This window comes from Lathamus discolor, chromosome 1, assembly GCF_037157495.1.
Source record: "Lathamus discolor isolate bLatDis1 chromosome 1, bLatDis1.hap1, whole genome shotgun sequence".
NCBI lineage: Eukaryota > Metazoa > Chordata > Aves > Psittaciformes > Psittacidae > Lathamus > Lathamus discolor.
This window is the reverse complement of record NC_088884.1, coordinates 92,199,845-92,223,752: the sequence shown is the minus strand read 5'-3', so window position 1 is coordinate 92,223,752 and position 23,908 is coordinate 92,199,845. Positions and strand designations below refer to the sequence as shown.

The 23,908-nt window shown below is 41.9% G+C and overlaps 1 protein-coding gene across 2 annotated transcripts in view; it reads right to left on the bottom strand.

Annotated features, from left to right (window-relative positions):
* Window positions 1-3,031: 3,031 nt before the first annotated feature.
* Window positions 3,032-23,908, bottom strand: part of UGT8 (UDP glycosyltransferase 8) — a 49,015-nt gene continuing 28,138 nt past the window's right edge. For both annotated transcript variants that reach the window (XM_065686343.1, XM_065686353.1), the window contains exons 3-6: window positions 11,008-11,150; window positions 8,158-8,234; window positions 6,964-7,183; window positions 3,032-5,361 (exon numbers count right to left, since the gene is read on the bottom strand). In XM_065686343.1, coding sequence (XP_065542415.1) covers window positions 4,998-5,361; window positions 6,964-7,183; window positions 8,158-8,234; window positions 11,008-11,150 — 804 coding nt within the window. In that variant the 3' untranslated portion in view covers window positions 3,032-4,997. The remainder of the gene's footprint in view (window positions 5,362-6,963; window positions 7,184-8,157; window positions 8,235-11,007; window positions 11,151-23,908) is intronic.

Below are 23,908 nucleotides of genomic sequence, written 5' to 3'. Positions count from 1 at the left end.
CACCAGATGTTCATTACACTGTTTGACTGACAACAATCTTCACGCTCAACTGCAGAAAGTTAGTCTGTGTTGTTTGCTTTAGCACTCCTCACAAGCCTCAGTTCTAAACACCTAGACATGCAATTATTTCATTAACATATAATCATACTAGCATTAAAAAGCCAAGTAATGCCCCATGCAGCACAATTATGCTCTGTTTGTAAACTGATGCTTTTGTCTGCATTTTCATAGACTGGTACTTCCATGACAGCACTTCTAATCTCACTGAAGACTGTTGTTTGTGGTTCAAACACCAATTTAGCACACTTTAATCAAGAGATCCTTCAATTCATATCTCTACAATTCATGCTGAAGTGCACAACACTTTTCCTGTAAAAGAGCAATTCCTGAACTGTCTCACAATGACTTCCCAAGGAAGTTTTGGTACTCCCCATCTCTTCATTTTCCTAACTCCTACGTAATACCTAAATAACATAAACCTAATGTATCCTCTTAGCCACAAGGAACACGTGAAGACGAGTAATTTCCAGCAAATACTTTGAGATATCCCGATCTATTTTTCAAGCTTCCATCATCTCCTCAACATGTGCAAAATACAGTCTTTTGTAACCAATTTTGTTTCACTAGAGTAACTGAGAAGACCGACACGCTCAGATTTTTGTTATTTTCTAATGAAATACAATTTAGCATTCCTTGTGTTTTGTTTAAGAAAGCAAACACACCCACACCCTTGGAAAAATTACTGAAAGGTATACATTTTGTTAGGATAAATAAGCCTCAACTGGTCTGCAATATTTACCAAACAATGGCAGAAGCCTGTCTTGGCAGATTAATTCAGTTTAAGACCATCTTCTCTGTTCAATGCATAATAAACAGTATTGAACAAGCAGGTGAGTTAAACCTCAGACTTGAGGTGCATGATTCAATATGCAGTCTGAAGTTACACATGTACTTTTAAATATGCCTTTTTAACATTCCTGCAGCAATCTGGCTGATTTCAGGGCTGGCTGAGCACCAAGGCCAATCACTGCCAGATTCTTTGTCTTGAATTGCTTGCTATGGCAAAGAGGGAAGTTTCCCTATTGTTATCCACAGTGCAGATTTGTAATATGTACTGAAACATACCCAGGGGGAGGGCATTAGGGGGGTGAGTTTCATTGGTTTATGATATTTTCTGCATTTACTTAGTAAAATGCCATAATTATTCAAATGAATGGAAGGAGTTACTGTCTTCCTGAATATGGTTTACTGTCACCCACCAGTGCTACCAGACTGAAATAAAACCAACCAAACAAAAAGTTGTTATTTGGTTTTCTTCAGAGCTCTGTAATAAAACAATTCACAGAAGGCTTCTACAGATTTCTCTGAGGAAAATTCTTCCTCCCCTTCCTTTCCCCTCAAGATTATCCTAATCCTTACCCTACTTGTGAACTGTTAAAAAACAAACAACCCTACACTGTTGTTCAAAACCAAACTGCATAGGGTAGCTTTCCCCTTTGTTCTAGATACACCCTAAACATTTAGTAACATCTACACTTTTAATATAAAGAGTAGCAATATGACTTCAGAGACACTTCTCTCATATTTACATAACTCAACCTGAAAGAATGGCTGAGCTTCAGAAGGAATCAAATGCCTTTTTTCTGTTTGTTATCAGTACAGATATGCCCATGTATGAGATTTCACAGACAAGTACACCCACTTACAGGTACCCACACAAATCAGACGTAATATTTTTGTAAATGTATGCATGCATACACTATTCTGTGTCTCTTTGCTACAGGTGTACAGAACTGCAGGAAATATCACATATTTGCCATGCCATAGAATAAAATTGAAACATAATCAGCTTGATGAAAAGTGGTATCTTTCAAGAACATCAAAAAGATTTACACAGAATAGTACTAAAAATCTGATTTTGCAAGTGATCTGGGGAATAAAAAAAAAAACCTGCTAGCGCATTTACTGATTTCCTTAAACTCTGAACTCTTGATAACCATTTCCAGAACTTATTTTTGTAGGTGATAATTAAACTGCTTTCTTCTTGAATCATTGAGCTATTCAAAGGAAATCAGAACACCAAAACCTATGGCAAGTGCCCAACTGTCTCAACTCCCTGAAAATCTTAATGCAAGTGGCAGTTGTTTTCTCCTGTGGGTATTTCCTGTCTGCTAATTTTGCCCAGAGAGTGTTTGATCAAAGTTGCTCCCATTACCTTCCCTTTTATAGCTGGGACAGTGGTGAAGCCCATTCAGAAAGCTGTGTGAGGGCTGCAGGTTCCACAGCTGGGCTGTGCTGCCAAGGGAGTTGTGCACACCTGCCCAGGAACAGCTAAGAAGTGACTAATTTTGTACCAGTTTTGGTCTCCTCCTGTCAGACATGTTTTGTGGAAATGTTCCCCCACACACATTATCCACCCACTTCATCTAATACAGGTTTCTTTATTACTGCAGGGGGGTAAAATGAAAAGTGACTACATTATCAGATCATATCTGAACTTACAAGAAAGAAACTTTGAACACAACAGGCATTTCTATAGATTTAGTGGATCAGACCCATCTGGAAGTTTGGTAATACAATTAAATAACAGCAACTTCCTCTTTTTGCAACTGAATTGCAGCATGTTTATATCTACAGAGACTACTGAGAAATCAATCATCCCATCTAATAGCACTGTGAAAAGTCTTTTAAGTTTTGCTTTCAGAGAAACACGTATAAATTAACACCTAAGAGATAAAACACACTTTACCAGGCACGTTCACGTAAACTTCCCAATATTTAAAGTGACATAAGAGAGAACTCAGGTTAAGCATTCCATCTTTCAATTGATTCAACTGATATGGGAAACAGATCTCCATTCACAAAATATAGTCATTTTAATTTCAAGTACGTATTGTGCACCATGTTACATACGGAGAAGAAAGAATCTGTATATCCTAGTAAGTATCCACATTTACATACACTCACACGCACTGGGCACCTGAAAATAAACAGCATTCATTTGAACAAAAATATACTTCCAACAACAGAATTTCTCTATTAAATCCATTTTTATTGCTTAAATTTTATCACAGTGGAGATTAAATTATGCTTAATCATCCGGTCAGTGCTTTTTTACCTTCTTCAATGCCAAAAAAACACATTTAAACCAAGTCATTCATACACTCTTAAGTCTTATTACCATCCCACCATTCATTGCCTCTGTGTGCTCCTTTAGTTGCCACAGACTTCAAGATTGTAAAAAGGTATAGCTAATAGGCTTATTTATAATACCCTTTTCTTCAAGTATTCAAAAAACAGTACAAGTAGCTGTACTGTATATAAGAAACATATCTGTACTGTTATTTATTGCTATAGGATAGAGGCTCCTGATGGAATGATAGTGAAATACTGCATCACTGTGTATGAAAATGATCTCAGCATCCTGTAGTCATCACAACTCCTCCCATGTTAGTGAACAACACTAAATAGATGGGTTTCTTTCCTTTCTCCTTCAGGCATGGGATTTCAAACTACAAATAAATAAAGCATACACTCACAACACGTGTAGTGCAAATTCCAAGTAAACAGAATGACATGGAAATAAACTCATAGTTGCCAACTTTAGTACAGCAGGGCAGTGATGATTTTACGCCCAGTGCCTTGCATCCCCACCCTTGGTGCACACCACCACCAGCATCCTGTGTCGGCAACAGTGGTTGAAAGAGATTGTTGCAGGGGAAGGGGGAGATGACCACTTCTGCAAACCTTGTTCTGGGGCAGCCAGGCTTCACCCCACGTGTTCCACCAGCCCTCGGAAGGAAGGCAAGGAGGCAGGCTAGTCAACCACCCAGCAAGCAGCCCCACATCAAAGAATGTGGATTGGCAACTATGTGAAACATGGATTGCGTGGCCCAGACTAATAGAAGGTAATATTTTTCCAGATACAACCATTGAAAGAGAACATCTACAACACTGTGATTTAGAAAGAACTTAATAATGAGAATTAACAAGAAGAAAGATTCAGCTCTTGGGTGGGGGGATGTTTGTTGGTTTTTTAAACAAACCCCAAGTATCAGTTTGATTCTTCACAGCTCTGGGCCATTACAAAACCATCTGCATTAAGCACAGGGCTAGTTTTCTTTTTGTTTGTTGTTGTTGTTGTTGTTGTTTCATTTATTTGTCTTAATTATGCAAATCTACTTCTCATACAGCCATATTTTAAACTGAAATAAAACTCCCTAATATTTTTATGGCATAAATTATAAGCAGAAAAAGGCAACAAATTTTTTTTTTATAAATTTAAAATTAGGGCATATTGTAGACTCACTCAAGACCCTTTTCTCCAAAGTACTAGTAGTAAGCAGAAGAGTCATGCAGTTTATCAGTAAAAAGAGTACCTATTTTTGCCATTTTTCTTCAGTGCTCATTTTAAGTTTGTTGTTTATTGGTTGGTGGTTGGGTTCTTTTTAATGTCTGTGTTTTCAGTCCAGAACTTGCTATTTCTTGCACAAAGACTGGGAAAAAATGGGTTTTTTAAACAGCATTTTTACACAACACGTTGAGCCTTCAACAAAGGAAACACAGAACTAGCACTAAAGTTCTCTCAACTAAAAGATGGATATCTTAGAATAATAAAAAAAATAAACAGAAAACACCTCTGTAAATAAAAAGAAACCTCTCCTCATTTTGGACACACACATTTAGCTTTTAAAAACTGAAAATTCATAAATATGGTCACCATATAACTGTAGAGAATTAAGGCTTCTAAAAACTTCAGTGCCAAAATAACTTCTCTGCATCAGTATTAAGAATATTTTCCATTTTAAGTTGTGCTTGCCTTTGTTGTTCTTTTTAAAGCCTTTTCTTAGTTCCACTGAATTTTGTCACATAGCATTACATACCAAAGGGGAGTGTTAGAACTGCTTACTGAGGTTTTAAGTAGTTGTTAGACTAAGTTACAGCGATAAAATTTGATTACTGATCTGATTCATTACTACTTGACATGGGCAGTTGGCTCATTTCACCTTTTTTTCATGCCTAATGTGGCCATTTCTTCTATACTTGCCATTTGGTATCCCGTTTTGGTAATGTCCATTAACAGCGCTATGTTCACCATTTGACCAAAGAAGTTTGCTTTGTTTGCAGATAAATTTTGTTATCCTGGCCAAAATGTAATAAAGTAAGGCAGCACTCACTAGTACAACAAAGGCAATATCCAGTAAGAAATACTGATAGAAAGAGATGCTGTAAACAGCGGCACGTAGATGCTGGGCTCCGTTGTGACGGAGGATGTAATTAATCCAGTACACAGTCCGGTTAACAGGATGACCAGGTTGGTCTTTGTGAATCTCAGACAGCCTCTGGGCCCGCTGTCGGTAGCTGCAGGGAAAAAAAAAGACAGGCAACGAAAGAAAGGAGAAATCATTGTCAGCGCGTCGAGCAATGCAAGCCTGGGAACACTTGAAGATACTTAAAGCCTCTTCAGATCAAACAGCACATTACCACGGGACTCTCGCAACCACCAGCATACAGAAGGCTAGACACAGCAGATAAACTGTCTTTAAATCAGTCCTTGCAGCTTGTTGATGAAGAAAGACTAGAAAAGCAGACCCATGTGTGATGAAAGGCAGAAATCCACCCTCCAGCAAAGCGATGAAGAGCCAAGCTGACCTGCTGCCAGAGGGAACTCTTTATCTAATCCAAAATGAATCCTGTCAAGTGAGACACATTTGTCCTTACCACTATAAACTGGCAACATACCCTGCCTAATACACCACTCATTTATGTTATTGTGCAACTGAATTACTACAGAAATGCAGCACAAAGCAAGAAACTTGGTTTTGACTGCAACAGACTACTTCCACTTGGGGCTAGAGCTCAGCCTAAAACTGCTTGTTCTTCTAAACTGGCAGACCCAGCAGCTGATCATGTCAAACTCCTTCTCTTTTCCCTCACTGCAGCTGCAGGGTCGACAGGTTATTTATGCAGAACTTGCCTTTAAACCAAGGGTAATTGCACAAGGGAAAGATGATGCAACTGCTGTTATCGAGATCTCTTTAACGACATGCCCTCTTGCTGCGGTTTTGCTGCTTGCTCCTTACAGGTTTCTCTTTTCCCAAGGCAAACACCACTTCCAAGACTTTGCTCCCATGAAAGCAAGAGGCACTGTCAGCACCATACTCCAAATCTACGGCTAGCTAGGCGCAATAAATCACCAGCTAAGAGGTCATTATTTTTAATCTGGAGGTGGTCTGAACATCACAGATGCTTAAAACAGAGCTTGGAACAAACTTGAAATTACTCTCCTTACACTTTAATATCCCTGAGCAAATTTGTTGGTTGGAATTAGGAGTTACGAAAGCCACCTCATAGGCTTTTACTTATTCCACCTGAGTAACAAAAATAATTTTACAAAAAACAGACTGGACTTTTCATAGTCATAATGATTTATTAAAATACGGTCATTGCGACAGATGACCTTCTTGACCTTAGGAGAGGCATTACTGGCCAGAACACGAAATACTTTTTTAAATGGGACTTTGGAAGAGTCACTCTTTTTGAATACCTCTGTATTTTCAGTTACATTGCAAACATGCCACCCTACCATCATGTAAGTCTATTTTGCTCCAGCCCCCATAGGCAGCACATTAGACTGCTAGATATGGAGAAACTTTAGTCTGCAACACGGAATAAAGCAGGATAGGTTTGTTTCTGTAACCTTTCTGCCCTTAACAGGGCAACTGCACAAACAGCAAATGAGACAATTGGGTTTTGGTACACTGAACTGTGAGCTTAGCACCTACACAGAAACCTGATCAAGTGAGTGAAATTGTGAAGTGGCACAATCATCCAAAGACTTGCCCCCACTATACAGACAAGTAGATCTCAACATGCATTTTTTTCCCCTTGCATGAAGGCTCTGTACATGCATATTTAGCCCATAGCAATAACAAAAGCATGAAACAAGCACTCATTCCATACCTGGGATCATTAATAACTTTTACTAGAGCTTCATACAATTGGTTCTCAGTGACAGTCTTCCAGTTCAATAATATTCCCATGCCTTTGGCCTGCACACGAGTCATAGTATCATAATGGTCTCCAAAAAGCGGAATCCCCACCACTGGAACCCCATGGTACATGGTTTCAAAAATGCTGTTCAAACCTCCATGACTAAGAAAGGCTTTAATGTTAGAGTGACCTGAAAACAGAAAAGGCATGAAGATTAAAGAAAAGCTTTACATCTCCTTAAAGTTATTAAAGGTTGCTTGAACTGTGTACAACACATTCGTCACCACGTTTCTATGGCTGCAATTGAGGAAGGAAAAAATGAACGCAACTTGTTCTAAAGTTCTCCTCCTTAAACCCACTCCACTGACCTATCACATGCATTAGGTGATTTCATCAATGGGGTAATTAATTTACATTGTTTATTCCTGAGTAGCTGCAGGTGGTGACTACAACCAGTGTAACAGTACAAATGAGGCAGGGTGAGAGCATTTTTCCTCATTATTTATATGAAATACATGCCATTTAACAACAGGAGAACTGATGTTACATTCTCTAAAGCTTCACATGCTTTACTTCAGGCTAGCAAGATCTGACAATAATGATAAAACCTTATGTAATGGAAAAATGAGACTGCCTCAGAGCAATTCAGTAACCAAAACAAATCTACCTGCTCTAAAAGTCATTTGCCTAATAACTACACGGTGACAAATACTCCAGCTGACATGCATCCACAGTGATGCATATGCATGCTTAACACATCCAACAGCACCCACTGTAGCGCTGGAACCGGTTTGTGAACACACAAACATCCAGATATCCCAGAGACAACCATATATATTCTCTGGCTCCTCAGATCTGCAGTGTGTTCAACTAGCCTCTAACATTGAAGGAAGGAAAATAAAATTCATAGACTCTTAATACTGCCTTTACCAAAAGATGGAAGAACATAAAATTTTGTCTCTGCACCTGAGAACCTGGAGTACCTCAGGTTAGTTAAACAGAAAGGTTATTATCAGCTTGCAATACATGCCAAAGTTCTGTTGGAGCTTTCTTTGGAGAAGAATAAATGTGTATATAGACAGCCAGTATTCAGTAGAATATAGTTGGAAAAGCAACCTGAACAGGAGCGAGAATAAGCAACATATGATCAAAATAGATACCCACCAAGGAGATCGTTTTGTGGTAACCATTCTATAAGCTTCGTATTGTTGCCTAAATTCCTTGGCTTGTTTCCTGAAAACCTAAAAAAATAAATCAAATAAATGCTGAATTAAAAACCTCCAAAAGCAATAAACCAGAGAATTAAACCAAACGATCCATGAGCCCTAAGCAGACTTACATGGGGATAGTCTTTACTCACTATTACAAGAAAACAAAATAGGCTCAAATAAAATGCCATAAATAGCTAGTAACTTCCAACTTTACGTTTTCATCCTTCAGTTTCCTTAAGCTCTGGCTTGAAATGCAATGTTTTCTATTAACATAATGACACTGTAGTTCCTTCTCAAAGCATATAAAACTTTCATTACGGCAACCACGAGGAGGTTTTATAACCTCTCTATGGTTTTAAGTTCACTGCTTTACTAAAAACTGTAGCTGGTAGTAGCTGAGAACATTCCATCAGCGCACAAATAGTAATCCCTTACCATCAACACAACCTGCCAGTTTCCTGTAGCTTCTGATAATTGACACAGTGTTATTTTAAAAGGAGTTACTAATACCAGGAAGGGAAAGGCTGATAGGACAAGGGGTAACGGGTTAAAACTTAAACAGGGGAAGTTTAAATTGGATATACGGAGGAAATTCTTTCCTGTTAGGGTGGTGAGACACTGGAATCAGTTGCCCAGGGAGGTTGTGAGTGCTCCATCCCTGGCGGTGTTCAAGGCCAGGTTGGATGAAGCCTTGTGTGGGATGGTTTAGTGTGAGGTGTCCCTGTCCATGTCAGGGGGGTTGGAACTAGATGATCTTGAGGTCCTTTCCAACCCTAACTATTCTATGATTCTATGATTCTATGATATCTCATCTTACAAGTTTGGAATTAAAAGTTTGTGATCAAGCTATGAGAAAAGTGTGGTTTTCTTACTTTCTCAAATGCCTGAAACCCAATGGCAACATTCTGCTCACTTGAAGTTGCTGGAAAAGTTTAACCCATAAAATATGGGCTCAAAGTACAAACTGACTTACATATTAATCTTATGTACAATTAATATAGAAAGTTAAACATATTCTAAACAGAAAAGAGAAAAAACTACCACTGAGTACTAGAAGATAAAGCTGGTTTGTGACAGCTCCATTAAACAACTTAAAAATACTCTCATTAGTAAGAGAGCTTTAGAACTGTATCTTCATAAAAATACACCTGCGTATTCCCAATTAAACAAGCCTAGACCTTTACAACTGGCTTATACAATCTGCATGTTGAAAAAAGCCTGTTATTTAGGCTCAGTTACATAAAATAAACTATGTTACTGGTTTTGGCTCTAACTACTATTCCATCATCAGAAGTGTAAAAAGAACTATAAGGATTTCCTTGATTTGACATTCTAACATAAGACTGCCAAGCAGTCCTACCACCTTTCTCATTTTCAGAATAGTCTAGCATAAAAAACCACCTGTGTCCAACATAGGACACAGGTCTGAAGAACATCAACAACAAAAAGAAAAAACAAAGTTGGACTTATAATTTCATATTTAGGATTTAATTACAGATCTCACATTCCCACTTGACTTCAAGCCACTTGCTCAGCCCTCCCAAAGACAATGTCATACAGCTCATAACACCAACATCTTCCCATTCCACAAATAATGATGGAAAAAATCAGCAGGTGAGTTCCCTTATCCAAAAAGCTATTCAGCATTGCAGATAAAATCCGAACAAACCAACAAAAAAAAAAATTACAAAAAAAATCAGTAAGGAAATACTAGTGAGGAAGGTCTTCAACTGAAATTGTTGCTTTTGCATTAATTAGCTATCCCAAGTAAAACTGATTTATTGATTACAGAAAAATAGATACTTCCTACAGAAAAAACATTTCAGGAAGAACATTTAGAAGGGTAAAACAAAAGCCAAACAGTAAAATCAACAGGGATTAATAGCTAATTGCAAGCCAAGCAGCACTGCAGGTTTCATTAAAAACAAATATAAAGCCTCGCCTTTACCCCAGAGAAAAACTGATGAGATCTTTACTACGACTACCAAAGGTTCTGTGCCATGAAGAATTTCCATTTTCCTGTTCTTTAGTGGGATTCACTTTTTCAATTACACACAGCAGTGAAAATGGCCCCTAAGAGATGGCAAGCGCTAGGCAGCTAAACGAACTGCTAATCCAACTCTGAGTGCAGCAAGGACAGCAGTCATAAATTGTAAGACAGTAGTTATTATTTGGAAACCAATGGTTCATATGAATTCCTCTGAATTATATTCCAGAGCAACACACCAGGTGAAGCACAGCTGACTAAACAGTTCTTGAATTTTTACAGTAAGTTGCCTATGCTACTCAAGATGTTTTTAGAGCAGAGAGTTTATTACTGTTTTTTATACTCTTGCAGACTTTTCTTCTTCTAATTTCTCACAAAAAAAAGACAAGTGAGAAGAGCAACTATGAAAGTCAATGTTTACAGATAAAGAGAAGGGTCCCCAAAAAAAGTGAGAAAAGAGAACAGAAAGAAGAAAGAAAATTAAGAATTAAATCAGCAGGATGTCATTCTTGCTTCCTTGGGTGGCTTCTTTATCAGAAATACGACAGTATGCCACAGATGTTATAACCTCAGACTCTCTTTTCACTGTCCCCAATCCTTCTAGGATATGAATTCACAGAAACATAACCTAAGACTTATTCTGCCACAAAATCATTGCTCCTTCTTATTACCAGGGGACTGCAACATTTCCACAAAGAGTAACTTTCAAAAGCATCAGGTTCCCTGTGCCACCCAGATGATCTCCATTTCAGCTTTTACAACTCAAGATCAAGATGGCACAACAGGCAATAAGAGTACATCTACCATCGCACTTACCTCCAAATAACTCTCTGAGGCAGTCTTGCCAGAGCATGTGCCAACTTATTCGCTATATCTTCAGACAGATATTTCACTCCAGCTCCAAAGGAGACAAGGACAAAGCCATTTTCACTAGCACCATTCACCCATGTCTGGAGATCCTGTTAAAGTAAAAATTTATACTGAGCAACACAGCACAGGTAAGCCACAACAGGTTAAATAAACATTGCTTAGAAAGAACAGTTGTTGATCCCTATGTTATATCACAAGCCACATTTCCAAAGTCATACACGTTTTAGAAATCATACAGGTTTAGAAACGGTACAGGTTATGAACAGCCAAATTATTCCAGGTTTGTTTTAGCTTCTGTATTAACAAGCAGTTTCACAAGACAAGTTTTCCTTTCCTAACTGATCAGCTGACACAGAGTCACAAGTTAACACATTATATTTTAACTCAGCAAAATGTAACTAGATCTTGTAGTATCAGCGTGGAAGAATTACAACACAGGAAATACATGAATGAAGCCTGGGACTGTGGTTTAAAGAAAGTGAAAGTACTTCCAAAGAGTTGGTTCTGGGGCTTTGTAGGGGTTTTGGTTTATTTTTTCATTTATATAAAAATAATAAATGCAACCTGAAAAAAGTCAGAGCTTTAATAAACACTGTCAGTTCCCACTCCTCTAGTATTTTATGGAGTAAGAAACAGTATCACACAGAATCATACAATCATAGAATAGTTAGGGTTGGAAAGGACCTTAAGATGAGTACAGGGTGGATGTCCCTCTTTCTTGGACCTAGATCCTTTATCTTACTTGGACCTGCATGCCTCTTCCACAGCAAGTTACCAGTATTATATTAAATACACAGAAGTATAACACAGCCCTTTATACCCTTAAGTTCATCCAACTCCTGTAATTATTCTGAAATTGAGTTTCTTGCAACCCATTTTTTGACGACTCTCTTGATTCAAGGGCTGCCTCAACTTACACAAGGAAGCGCAGAAAGCAGAGGTCCACAGTACTGCACTGCTCAGAAGCACTCCAAAAGCAGAACCAACATCAGTCAACATGAGGACCACACCATGAGATTCAAGTTCAGAGGTAGCAGTTTTTACAGCAGGACACCCTGTGATGCAGGTGTTTCCTTCCCAGTTGATGCTTCAAGCAAGTCACTTTGAAGTTGTAAAGATGACTACATCATCCAAAGGCTGGGGCTGACTTGGTGTAAGTGGGGTCTGTATCACTGACGACAAGGCAAGCCAGCAGATACCACTACCCGTCACCACATGATGTTCATTGACTTGGAGATGGAAGGAGGTTGGGAAAGCGATGGAAAAAGGAAAAAGCTGCAATGTACCCTCTGCTTTTGGAAATACATATGTAAATTCTATTTTTTCCAAAGCAACTGTTGGCAGTGGGGACTAAAAAACTGTACCACTGAAATACAGGTATATCAGTCTGCCAAAGAATATCTTGTTTCCCAGGATATGGCTTAATTCAGGTCTCACCAAACTTAAGTGTAAGCCTGCTCAACACCAGTACAGCAATACAAAATGAGTAAAAGGAAAATTCAGAGCCCTGTTCACAGTGTGCATCTTGTCCTGGTAATAAACAGGCAGACAGCCTCAGAATAATGTTGTGCTATCCTGTCTGAGCACAAAACCCCAAATTACCACAAAACCCAGCAGGTGTAACACAGACCTGCATATTAGACTTGAGGTTGTATGCTAGTCTCTGTTACACAGTGAAAAAGGGATTTCCATTTTCTCTAGAATCCACACTTTCTCATTTTTCTTCAGCCTTTTCCAGCACACTTTCTCACTCTTTATTTTCCCTCCAACACCCATGGGAGAGGGAAGAAAGATAAAGAGGGGAAGTGCCTGCAATATGCCTCAAAGCCAAATCATTTATTATGGGCTGAGCTTCTGACCTAAAAGTTTCCAAGTGGTTTCGTGATTGATTTATTTAAATCTTGTCCTTGAATTTTACTTAAGGACCTAAGGCGTGCTGCAAGTGGAATCATATTATAGTCACTTTTACTTAGTGGTTCAGCTAGTTACATCTTGAACTATTTTTTACATGTTATTTAAAGCTAACCAGAAAATAAACTTTTGTGGTTTCTAGGACAAACCATTCTGGAAAGCAATCAAGTGCCATGCTGTAAAAGACAGCTCTCTGCCCATTTGTGACATTTGATCAAGTCAGATTCTGAAAGCTGCAATCACCCATTACAATGTGGTTTTCTTCTGACAACTAGAAGCACCCCAGCATTCACAGGCTCTGGTCTTCATAGGGCAGTCGTCCATCCCAACTGCAGTAATCTGGATGTTTCTGGAGTGTCTTCTTGATGATAACTCCATGATAGAGGTGCTCAAGAAGCCACCAAGAGACTCTGCTGGACCTCAAATGTACAAACAAGGAAGACCTTGTCTGGAATGCCAATGTCAAGGGCAGCTTTGACTACAGTGACCATGAGGAGTTCAAGATACTAAGAGTATAAGAAAGACAACAGCAGCATCTCTTGGACTTACAGAGAACTAAGTCTGGCCTCTTCAGATACCCACTTAGAAGATTCCCTTGGGATACATCCCCGGAGAGAAGAGGGGTTCAGGAGAGCCAGCCAATACTCACTGAATCACCTCCTCCAAGCTCGGGCACAGTACATGCTGATGAGCAGGAAGTTAAGCAAAGGTGGCAGGAGGATGAATAAAGGACTCCTGTAAAGGCTCACATGTAAAAAGGAAGCATATAAGAAGTAGAAACAGGGGACGGGTTGTTATACAGAAACATTGATGAGGTACTAGCTACACAAATGGGCAGTGAGATAGCACTGATAACTAGTAAAACTGTGGGGCCCCAACGGTTGTGATCAGTGGCACAAAGTTCAGTGGAGGCATGTTTGCTTTTCAATAAGAAAGAAAACAGGAAAGCTGGCACTACTGCTCAAATTATCTTATTCAGCATCAGGCAGCTCTACCTGCGACTACTTATATTTGGTCAGACATGTGGTTTCTGCTGCTAGAGATCATACTGTTCTAGCTGTGGAACACCTCCCAAGGCTACTGCTCTTCCTCTGTGCTTCATTAGAGATTCGGTAAAACTCCACAAATCTAATGTATTAATTATGGGCCCTGCACTTGGGCCACAACAATCCCATGCAATGCTCCTGTCATGGGGAAGCATGCCTGGAAAGATTCTGAGGGGAAAAGCACCTGGGGGTGCTGACTAATGGCTGAACATGAGCAGCATGTGCCCAGGCAGCTAAGAAGGCAAATGGCATCCTGGGTTGTATCAGCACCGGTGTGGCAGCCACTGGCAGTGACTGTCCCCCTGTACTGGGCACTGGTGAGGCCACACCTCAAATCATGTGTTCAATTCTGGGCCCCTCACTACAAGAAAGACACTGAGGGTCCAGAGAAGGGCAACAGAGCTGGTAAAGGGCCTGGAGCACAAGTCTGGTGGGGAACAGATGAGGGAACTGTGGGGGTTTAGACTGGAGAAGAGAAGGCTCAAGGGAGACCTTATCGCTGTCTACAGCTAACTGAAAGGAGGCTGTCATGAGGTGAGGTCGGTTTCTTCTCCCAAAAAACAAGTGATAGGACAAGAGAAAATGGCCTCAAGCTGCACCAGGAGAGGTTTAGATTGGATATTAGGAACAATTTCTTCACTAAGAGGGTGATGAGGCATTGTAACAGGCTGCCCAGGGCAGTGGTGGAATCAGCATCCCTGGAACTGTTCACAAACCATGTAGATGAGGCCCTCAGTGACATGGTTTAGTGGTGGCCTTGGCAGCACTGGGGTCACAGTTGGGATTAATGATCTTAAATGTCTTTTCCAACCTAGTTGATTCTATGATTCAATGTCGTAAGAATTATACATCATTAGGTAAACATAGAGGAGGCATAAAATATTTCCTACCAGTGGAACTGCCATGAATAATAACAAATAGCTATTGAGCACTTAGAAATTTAATTTTTCTTTTGGGGAGGTGGGGGTGAGTGGAAAGAAAGGAACTTTACTATATACCATAGAATTAAGAATCACCCTAGAAACAGGCTTTTGAATTTTATTGTTGTGCAACAGCAAAGCGACCTGCTTTGTGTTTTTATAGCTGATTTCACACCCAAACCTTTGTAACCCTAATCCCACTGCTTCACTGGAACATAGCACATACACAAAGGGGAGCATAAAATCCTGCCCACGGGTTCAAAAGATGTTTTTTGTTTTTTTTTTTTTTCCATATTAAGTGGTGTTAGATTACCAAAAAAAAGAAAACAAATAGAAAAAAAAAAAAAAACAACAGAATGAAAATTATTTTATTTTGTATCAACTGAAGCTTATTATCCGAGTGTTCCCTCCCCTGGCCCACTTCCCAAGTGTGGCAACACACAAATGCACACTCACAAACTTGAAACTGGAATCCACCTGCCAGATGTTTGCATGGAAAGATCTGAATGAACTTCAGAAATCAGGCATTCTTCCCCCACAGACAGGTCCACATGAGGAAGAGACAAGTGAAATGAGGTTCACTATGCTCTGAGCTGGTTAGGTGCAAATCAACTCTGATCCAACAGGTACATTGTCATTAAAACAAACCGCAACAGGCAGGGACTTGGCTCAGATGGAACAACAGCCTACACGGCTAGTAGACCAGAGCTGGGTGATGCTTGGCCAATCCAAGTCAGATGAAAATGTACCTGAAGTTGTCCTGATAGTTTCTTTTAGATTGTTAAATTAGAAAGGATATGATTTTAATTCCTCTCACAATCATGGTGAAAACTGTCCTCTACCAACTTCAAGAAGATCCAGAAGCTTCAACTCAGCTTGCATTTCGACATCACCTGAAAGGTCCTCCTCCTTCCCCTCCCCCTCAAATTTGTCCTAATTTACTCGAGCTTTACATCATGTTTGTTATTAAGAGGAATTGCTTGCCTGCCTTCTGATGTGCAGCCCCTTTCCAATCTGCTTTCCCAGAGGGGAGGTAGACACCAGTCCCATTCATGTGCTTCAGAAAATGAACTACAGACTTGTCAGAACAAGGGTTCTTGCATACAACTGTGTAATTCCTGGCATAACACAGCCTTAATTAAATGGGATCACTAAGCAAGGCTAACAGCTCAGGAGTTGGGCAAAAATCAGGAAGCGAAGAATGGGGTGCCTCCCTGTAGAGCTCCCCGAGTTCATGACCTGGAGGAGTCCATTTTAAAATGTTAAGGGAACCTGAGAATAATCATTTCTTCCGACAGCTTTTTAGTACAGACTTTTTAAACTTAAGACCTAGTGAAACCAAATCCAAGGTCTTTGTTTGCAAGACAGATCTCAAGGTCCTGGTACAGTTAGCTGGGCCACAGCAAAACAGCTCTACGTTTTTGTACTTTTTCTGTCCTTTATATGGCATGCAAGGTATAGAAGTGATATGTAGTGTAAAAAAAAAGCAGGCCATGATCTTGCACATGAAAGAGACTAAATATTCCATCTGTATTATTACTGTGGCTATGTACATCACCCCATTCATGCATATACATTCCTAATATTTAGGAAGTGCACCACAGAAACTGTGACACAAGACCAGCTATGAAAAAATACAAGTTCTGAGTGATTCTGAACACCTGAATTGTGTCAGCGAACACACTGATGCTACAGGACAATTTTGCTTGCCTACAATTTTAGCGTATCTAGCCACTGTAGCCTTTAGTCACCTTCCTACCTTCATTAAGGCTGTATTAGGTCCAACACCCTGAGTACCAGTCTAAATGAAACCACCACTACAACACCATACACTAAAAAGTTTCAGACACCTTGGCCTCATCCCCTGTAAATTCACCCCTTGATTTTCTTTAATTCCACTTACACTTTTGACCTCCGGCATTCTGTCTTCCCCTTCTAAGGACACACCATAGAGCTGCCTGCATTAGAAGCGGAGTTGCCTGTTCAGTCAGCATTTTACAGCTCCTTGCTCGCAACAGTAAAGTGACATCCTTTTCTCCACTTTAAATGATGTCCAGGTTCACTGTAAATTCAGTGACTTTTTTAAATGCAAGACGATGTTTATTAGTTGAAATTATACCTTCTAAACTCTAAACCTACAATAAAGGTCTGTTACATGACAAGCTGCATTACTGAGCCTTTCTCAAATTTCAATTGAACACAGAAGTGAGATGGAAACAGCACTGACTTTTGCAGTTAATTCAACTTTAACATATACAACCATTTAAAAAAGTCCTTGACTTTGCAATATCTCTTTCAATGACTGTAACGAAGCACCTGATCACTTAACCCCACCCCAATATAAGTATTTTCAGGTTTTGGGGTGTAGAAAGAAATACTCTTGCCTCATTTACTTGAGGTCCTAGCATAGCCAGATGAAAACTGGCAGAACTGTGAACCACATTTGCTAACTGAATATCATCTAATACATACACTAATTAATTACCATTTTCACTGAAATTATTTTCAAGTTATGCATGCTAAGGTATAAAATACTTAAAAGGAGCCCCAATTACAGCATTGTGCCAAAACCATTTTCATAGAATCATAGAATAGTTAGGGTTGGAAAGGACCTGAAGATCATCTAGTTCCAACTCCCCTGCCATGGGCAGGGACACCTCACACTAAACCATCACACCGAAAGCTTCATCCAACCTGGCCTTGAACACTCCCAGGGATGGAGCACTCACAGCTTCCCTGGGCAACCCATTCCAGTGTCTCACCACCCTAACAGGAAAAAATTTCTTCCTTATATCCAATCTAAACTTCCCCTGTTTAAGTTTGAACCCGTTACCCCTTGTCCTATCACTACAGTCCCTGACGAAGAGTCCCTCCCCAGCATCCCTATAGGCCCCCTTCAGGTACTGGAAGGCTGCTATTAGGTCCCCACGCAGCCTTCTCCAGGCTGAACAGCCCCAACTTTCTCAGCCTGTCTTCATACGGGAGGTGCTGAGTCCCCTGATCATCCTCGTGGCCCTCCTCTGGACTTGCTCCAACAGTTCCATGTCCTTTTTATGTTGAAGACACCAGAACTGCACACAATACTCCAGGTGAGGTCTCACAAGAGCAAAGCAGAGGGGCGGGATCACCTCCTTCGACCTGCTGGTCACACTCCTTTTGATGCAGCCCAGGATACGGTTGGCTTTCTGGGCTGCGAGCGCACACTGCCGGCTCATGTTCATTTTCTCACTGACCAGCACCCCCAAGTCCTTCTCTGCAGGGCTGCTCTGAATCTCTTCTTTGCCCAGTCTGTAGCTGTGCCTGGGATTGCTCCAACCCAGGTGTAGGACCTTGCATTTGGCATGGTTGAACTTCATAAAGTTGGCATCAGCCCACCTTACAAGCATGTCCAGGTCCCTCTGGATGGCATCCCTTCCCTCCAGCATATCAACCGGACCACACAGCTTGGTGTCATCAGCAAACTTGCTGAGGGTGCACTCAATCCCACTGTCCATGTCAGCGATGAAGATGTTAAACAAGACCGGTCCCAAAACTGATCCCTGAGGGACACCACTCGTTACTGGTCTCCAGCCGGACATCAAGCCATTGACCACAACTCATTGTGTGCGGCCATCCAGCCAGTTCTTTATCCACCGAGTGGTCCATCCATCAAATTGATATCTCTCCAATTTAGAGAGAAGGATGTTGTGTGGTACAGTGTTGAATGCTTTGCACAAGTCCAGGGAGATGACATCAACTGCTCCACCCCTGTCCATCAGTTCCGTAGCCCCATCATAGAAGGCCACCAAATTGGTCAGGCAGGATTTCCCCTTAGTGAAGCCATGCTGGCTGTCACCAAGTACCTTGTTGTTCTTCATGTGCCTTAGCATGCCTTCCAGGAGAATGTGCTCCAAGATTTTGCCAGGCACAGAGGTGAGACTGACTGGTCTGTAATTCCCCAGGTCTTCCATTTTCCCCTTCTTGAAAATGGGGGTTATATTTCCCTTTTTCCAGTCATCGGGAACTTCACCTGACTGCCATGATTTTTCAAATATGATGGCCAGTGGCTTAGCAACTTCATTCGCCAGCTCCTTCAGGACCCGCAGATGGATTTCATCAGGTCCCATGGACTTGTGTGCATTCAGATTTTTAAGATGGTCTCGAACCAGATCCTCTCCTACAGTGGGCCTAGGGTCTTCATTCTCACAGTCCCTGCATCTACCTTCTGAGACTTGGGTGGTGCAGTCAGAGCCTTTGCCAGTGAAGACCGAGGCAAAGAAGTCATTAAGAAACTCAGACTTCTCCAAATCCAGGGTAGCCAGTTCTCCCGATAGCTTCTGGAGGTGGCCTGAGTTGTCCCTAGTCTTTCTTTTATTCACTACATACCTATAGAATCCCTTCCTGTTATCCTTAACATCCCTAGCCAAATTTAATTCTAACTGGGCCTTAGCCTTCTTAATCTGGTCCCTAGCTTCCCAGAAAACATCCCTGTATTCTTCCCAGGCTGCCTGTCCTTGCTTCCACCTTTTATAAGCCTCTTTTTTCCTTCGAAGTTTCCTCAGCAGCTCCTTATCCATCCAAGGAGGTCTCCTGGCCCTTCTGCCTTACTTCCTTCTAGTTGGGATGCAGCACTCCTGAGCTTGTAGCAGGTTATCCTTGAATATCAACCAACAGTCTTGGGCCCCCCTGCCCTCCAGGGCTATATCCCATGGAACCTTACTAAGCAGGTTCCTGAAGAGGCCAAAACCTGCTCTCTTGAAGTCCAGGGCAGTGAGCTTGCTACATCCTCTTCTCACTGTCCTGGGGATCTCAAATTCGACCATCTCATGATTGTTGCATCCAAGGCTGCCCTGGAGCACCACATTCTCAATGAGCCCTTCCCTGTTGGTGAGCACAAGGTCAAGCATGGCACCTCTCCTTGTCAGCTCCTCTATTACTTGCAGAAGGAAGTTGTCTTCCACACAATCGAGGAACCTCCTGGATTGCTTGTGCCAGGCCATACCGTCACTCCAACAGATATCAGGGTGGTTGAAGTCCTCCAGGAGAACAAGGGCCTGCGAGCGTGAGGCTTTTCCTATCTGTCTGTAGAGTGCTTCATCCACAGGTTCTCCTTGATCAGGCGGTCTGTAACAGATCCCCACAGTAATGTCTCCCATAGCTGTTTTCCCTTTAACCCTGACCCACAAACTCTGTAAACTGCTCACCTGTTCCCAGACAGAGTTCCATACTCTCCAGCCTTTCCCTAACATAAAGGGCAACTCCCCCTCCCCGCCTGCCAGGCCTGTCTTTTCTAAAGAGCCTGTAACCTTCCATTCCAACACTCCAGTCATAGGAGCCATCCCACCATGTTTCTGTGATGCCTATTATAGCCCCGCAGATGTGCACACATCTCTAATTCCTCGTTTGTTCCCCATGCTACGGGCGTTTGTATAGAGGCATCTGAGCCGAGCTCCAAATGAAGCCGGCTCGTTGGCTGGAGCAGCTGGAATATTGTTCCGAGCATTTATTATAGGTGTTGGCAACTGACTGGGTGTGTTGGGATGGAATGATGCTCCCCTCCCCCAACACATCTAGTTTAAAGCCTCCTTGACCAGTCTAGCAAGCCTCCTACCAAAACTGTTCTTCCCCTTCTTTATCAGACCAGCTCCACCAGCCCCCAGTAGACCTGGCCTACAAACTTCAGTCCCGTGTTCAAGACACCCAAACCCCTGACTATGACACCACCCTTTTAACCATTTATTAACCTGGCTAATCCTCCTAGTTTATTTTTTTTGTCCTCCCCTGTGTCCTGGAGAATTGATGAAAAGACTATCTGAGCTCCAGAGCCCCTAACCACCTCTCCCAGGGCTATGTAGTCTTTCTTTATGGTCCTCCATCTACTACTATCTATATCCCTAGCACCCACATGGATCACCAGGAGTGGGTAATAGTCCGTGGAACTTACTAGAGCAGGCAGCCTCTCTGTAACATCCCTGATTTGTGCTCCTGGTTGGCAGCACACCTCCCTTGAGACAGGGTCAGGCCGACAGACGACTGCTTCTGTCCCTTTCAAAGTAGTTTCCCCTATTACTCCAACCCGCTGCTTTTTCTTGGCGGCGCCAGTAGAGATCTTTACCTGTGCAAGTGCGTTTCCTTGTTAGCCTCCTGCAGGACAGCAAAGCGGTTCTGCGTGGGGACAACAGATTTAGGAGGAAGCCCCTTGCTTTTAATTGTCCTTTTCCTCCTTCTTTTGTTATTTTTCTTTGTCACTAATTTCCAGCTTCCCGGGATAACGGCCTCCTTCTTTCCTTCATGAGCTGGAGGGGAAGCTTGAGGCCCCTGCACAATTTGGGTCTGGAGCAAGCAGCCCTGATTCCTCTCAGCTACCCTGACATCTTGCAGCCCGTTAGTAGCATTCTGCAGCTCAGCCACCTGCTGCAGGAGGACCTCCACCAGTGAGCACCAAGTGCAGCCCTGCCCGTCGTGCACCTTTCCCTCATGAGACCAGCGCAGGCACTCTCTACACTCTGAGCTCTGCACTGCAGCCTCCCCTGCCATCAGCTCTGTCTGGGTGCCTACGCTGGCCACCGCCGGGGCAGCCATAGCAGAGCTCCCAGAGCGGGCCCTGGTCATACGACGGGTGCTCACCATCCCGCTCACCTGCCCGCGCAAACTGCCGCGCCGCGCTCCCTAGGGCAGGTTTTTACCCACTCAGGGCTGGTGCCGCTGCTCCTGGCTCCGCCCCCTGTGAGTCCCTGCTCCCGTCAGCTGAGCTGCCGGCTCCTCGGCAGGTCCTGTCGAGGACTTGAGGCTCCCTTGGTAGCTCTGGCTGCTCTGAGCTGAGGCTCCTGGACGCTGATCTCTCCCCCACTCCGGTGTTGAAGGCGTCCTCTCTCGAGCTACTCACATCAGCAATTCATGTTAACTTCTGTGCAAATGAATGTTCTTGGGCAAAGTAAGACTGAAATGGTAAGCTTTTTTTTGAAGCTCCCTACCTGCCCATTCAGATACCCAGTTTCACTTATGCTGACTGACTGATCTCAGCACAGAGTCCCAAAGAAAGTACCGATTCTTCTTTGACAATATTCCACAATAGATGTGCTTTCCAAGCCCTTTTAATAAGTGATAATTAAACACACATACAGGTCTCACAGCGAGGTATGGGACTTGCACAGACCAGACAAAGGCATTCAGCAGCTCCTATTCCTTCCCTAAGCAGGAAGCTTTCATATGGTAGAAGACTGGCTTTGTGACCATTTCGCCCCTCTCAGAAGTTGCATGCTTGCCTTTAAAGCACCGCCTCAGGTCTGTCACATACACTGTCTACAGACTGCCTAAGCAAGCTTCTCCTTTTTCGATCTGGGTAATATTTATTGCAGTCAGAGCTTTGCCCTTGCACAAGAACAGACACTACAACCTTGCCTTCTCTTCTCTGAGTTTGATTGGTAGAAGTAATGATTTCTGTTCAACAGTGTTGCTGAGAAGTGAAGGTTTTTCAGTATGTACTGTCCTCTTACAGAGGCTTGTATAGGAAGAATAAGCACTTACTGATCTATGCTGTACTACAGGTGCGAGGGGGGAGCAGAAGGAATAAAAAAATAAAGTAAAATAACTCTTTTGACCATTCTCAGACAGGAATGCTATTGTGTTAACCCTACTATGCGAGCTTTGTTCTGTTTGATTTTCTAATTAGCTATTCTTAGCAGGCTTAGATGCTAAATGCACAGCTGTGACTATAGAGTGAGGACCCAGCTGGCAGTAACCAGTGGTGCCTAATACTGAGCTTTGTTTCAGATAAACAAAGTATACAAATACAAACATAACTTGGTTTAATATCCGAAGCTTTCCCTGTTCAGCTGCTGGATTCAAATGCGCACAAGTGTCTGTTCTTTGACTGTGGTTTCAAACCGCCGTTCCCTGATGGACAGCACAGGCATACTATGCAACATTTACAAAATGCTACTTAGAGTAGACAAGACCAGACCAATTTCAAAATAAAGAAATTAGAAGCCACATGAAGTGATCTACACAAAGAAGATATCCACTGATAAATAAACTGAAAGGTACACAGACCATTTGTATTAAGGTCCTAACTTTTCTGGCATCTTCTAAACAGTACTTCTCTCATGTGAAATACTTAAACACTATATTAACATATTTTTAACCTCATTTCAATTTGTACTTAAAAACAATCTTTCAGCACAGGCGGTTGAAGGTCACATAGATGCCATTATACCTTTACTATCACTGAACAGAGTCCTATCGTACAATCTGAAAGTTATAAAGTATCAGTTTATAAACCAGAGAAACTCCATTACTCAAGGCAAAGTATGCTGTCTATATTTACTTGCCATGAATTTGTAAATCAGTGTACAACCAAAGACAGGGGTGTTTTAACATGCTCTAAGGAGCACAGGACATACTACACCACAACAAACACCCGACTGCACGGAGAAGATGACTCACCTCTCCTGACTCAATACATCCAGCTGCCTTCTGCTGGCTCAGCGCAACATCTCCGCATCAGCCAGTGCATATGTCACACTCTGAAGGTTGTTTTTCCACTAAGTCCTGCCTTTTAAAAGCAATGGCCATAAGGCTAATGTATTTAGCCCATTTTCTCAGGGTTTGTTCCTTTTCGTAACATCAGGCTCAGTCAGTTCAATTAAGAGCAGTCATACTGCCCCCAACCAGGACAAGAACCTTCCCCACCCTACCATTTCTCTCTGGAGGAACGGCAAGTTAATTTTCCTCTTTCCCCAAGTATAAGTTGCTGTCACACACCAGCCTCCTTTCTTTTGCAAGCTTGTAACTAAAGGTACTTTCTTCCAGTTTCTCTCCTTCTCCTCTCCATTTATTCTGCTGTCTTAAGTCAAACTGAAACTTCTAAAGATGAAACGGAAAAGGTGGGATATTTGTAAAGTCCCAGTAAGTTTATATCTTGTCTTCCCTGGATACACTGATGTTGGCTGAGCTGCACCATATACTATTCATCATCATGGCTTGACTTCG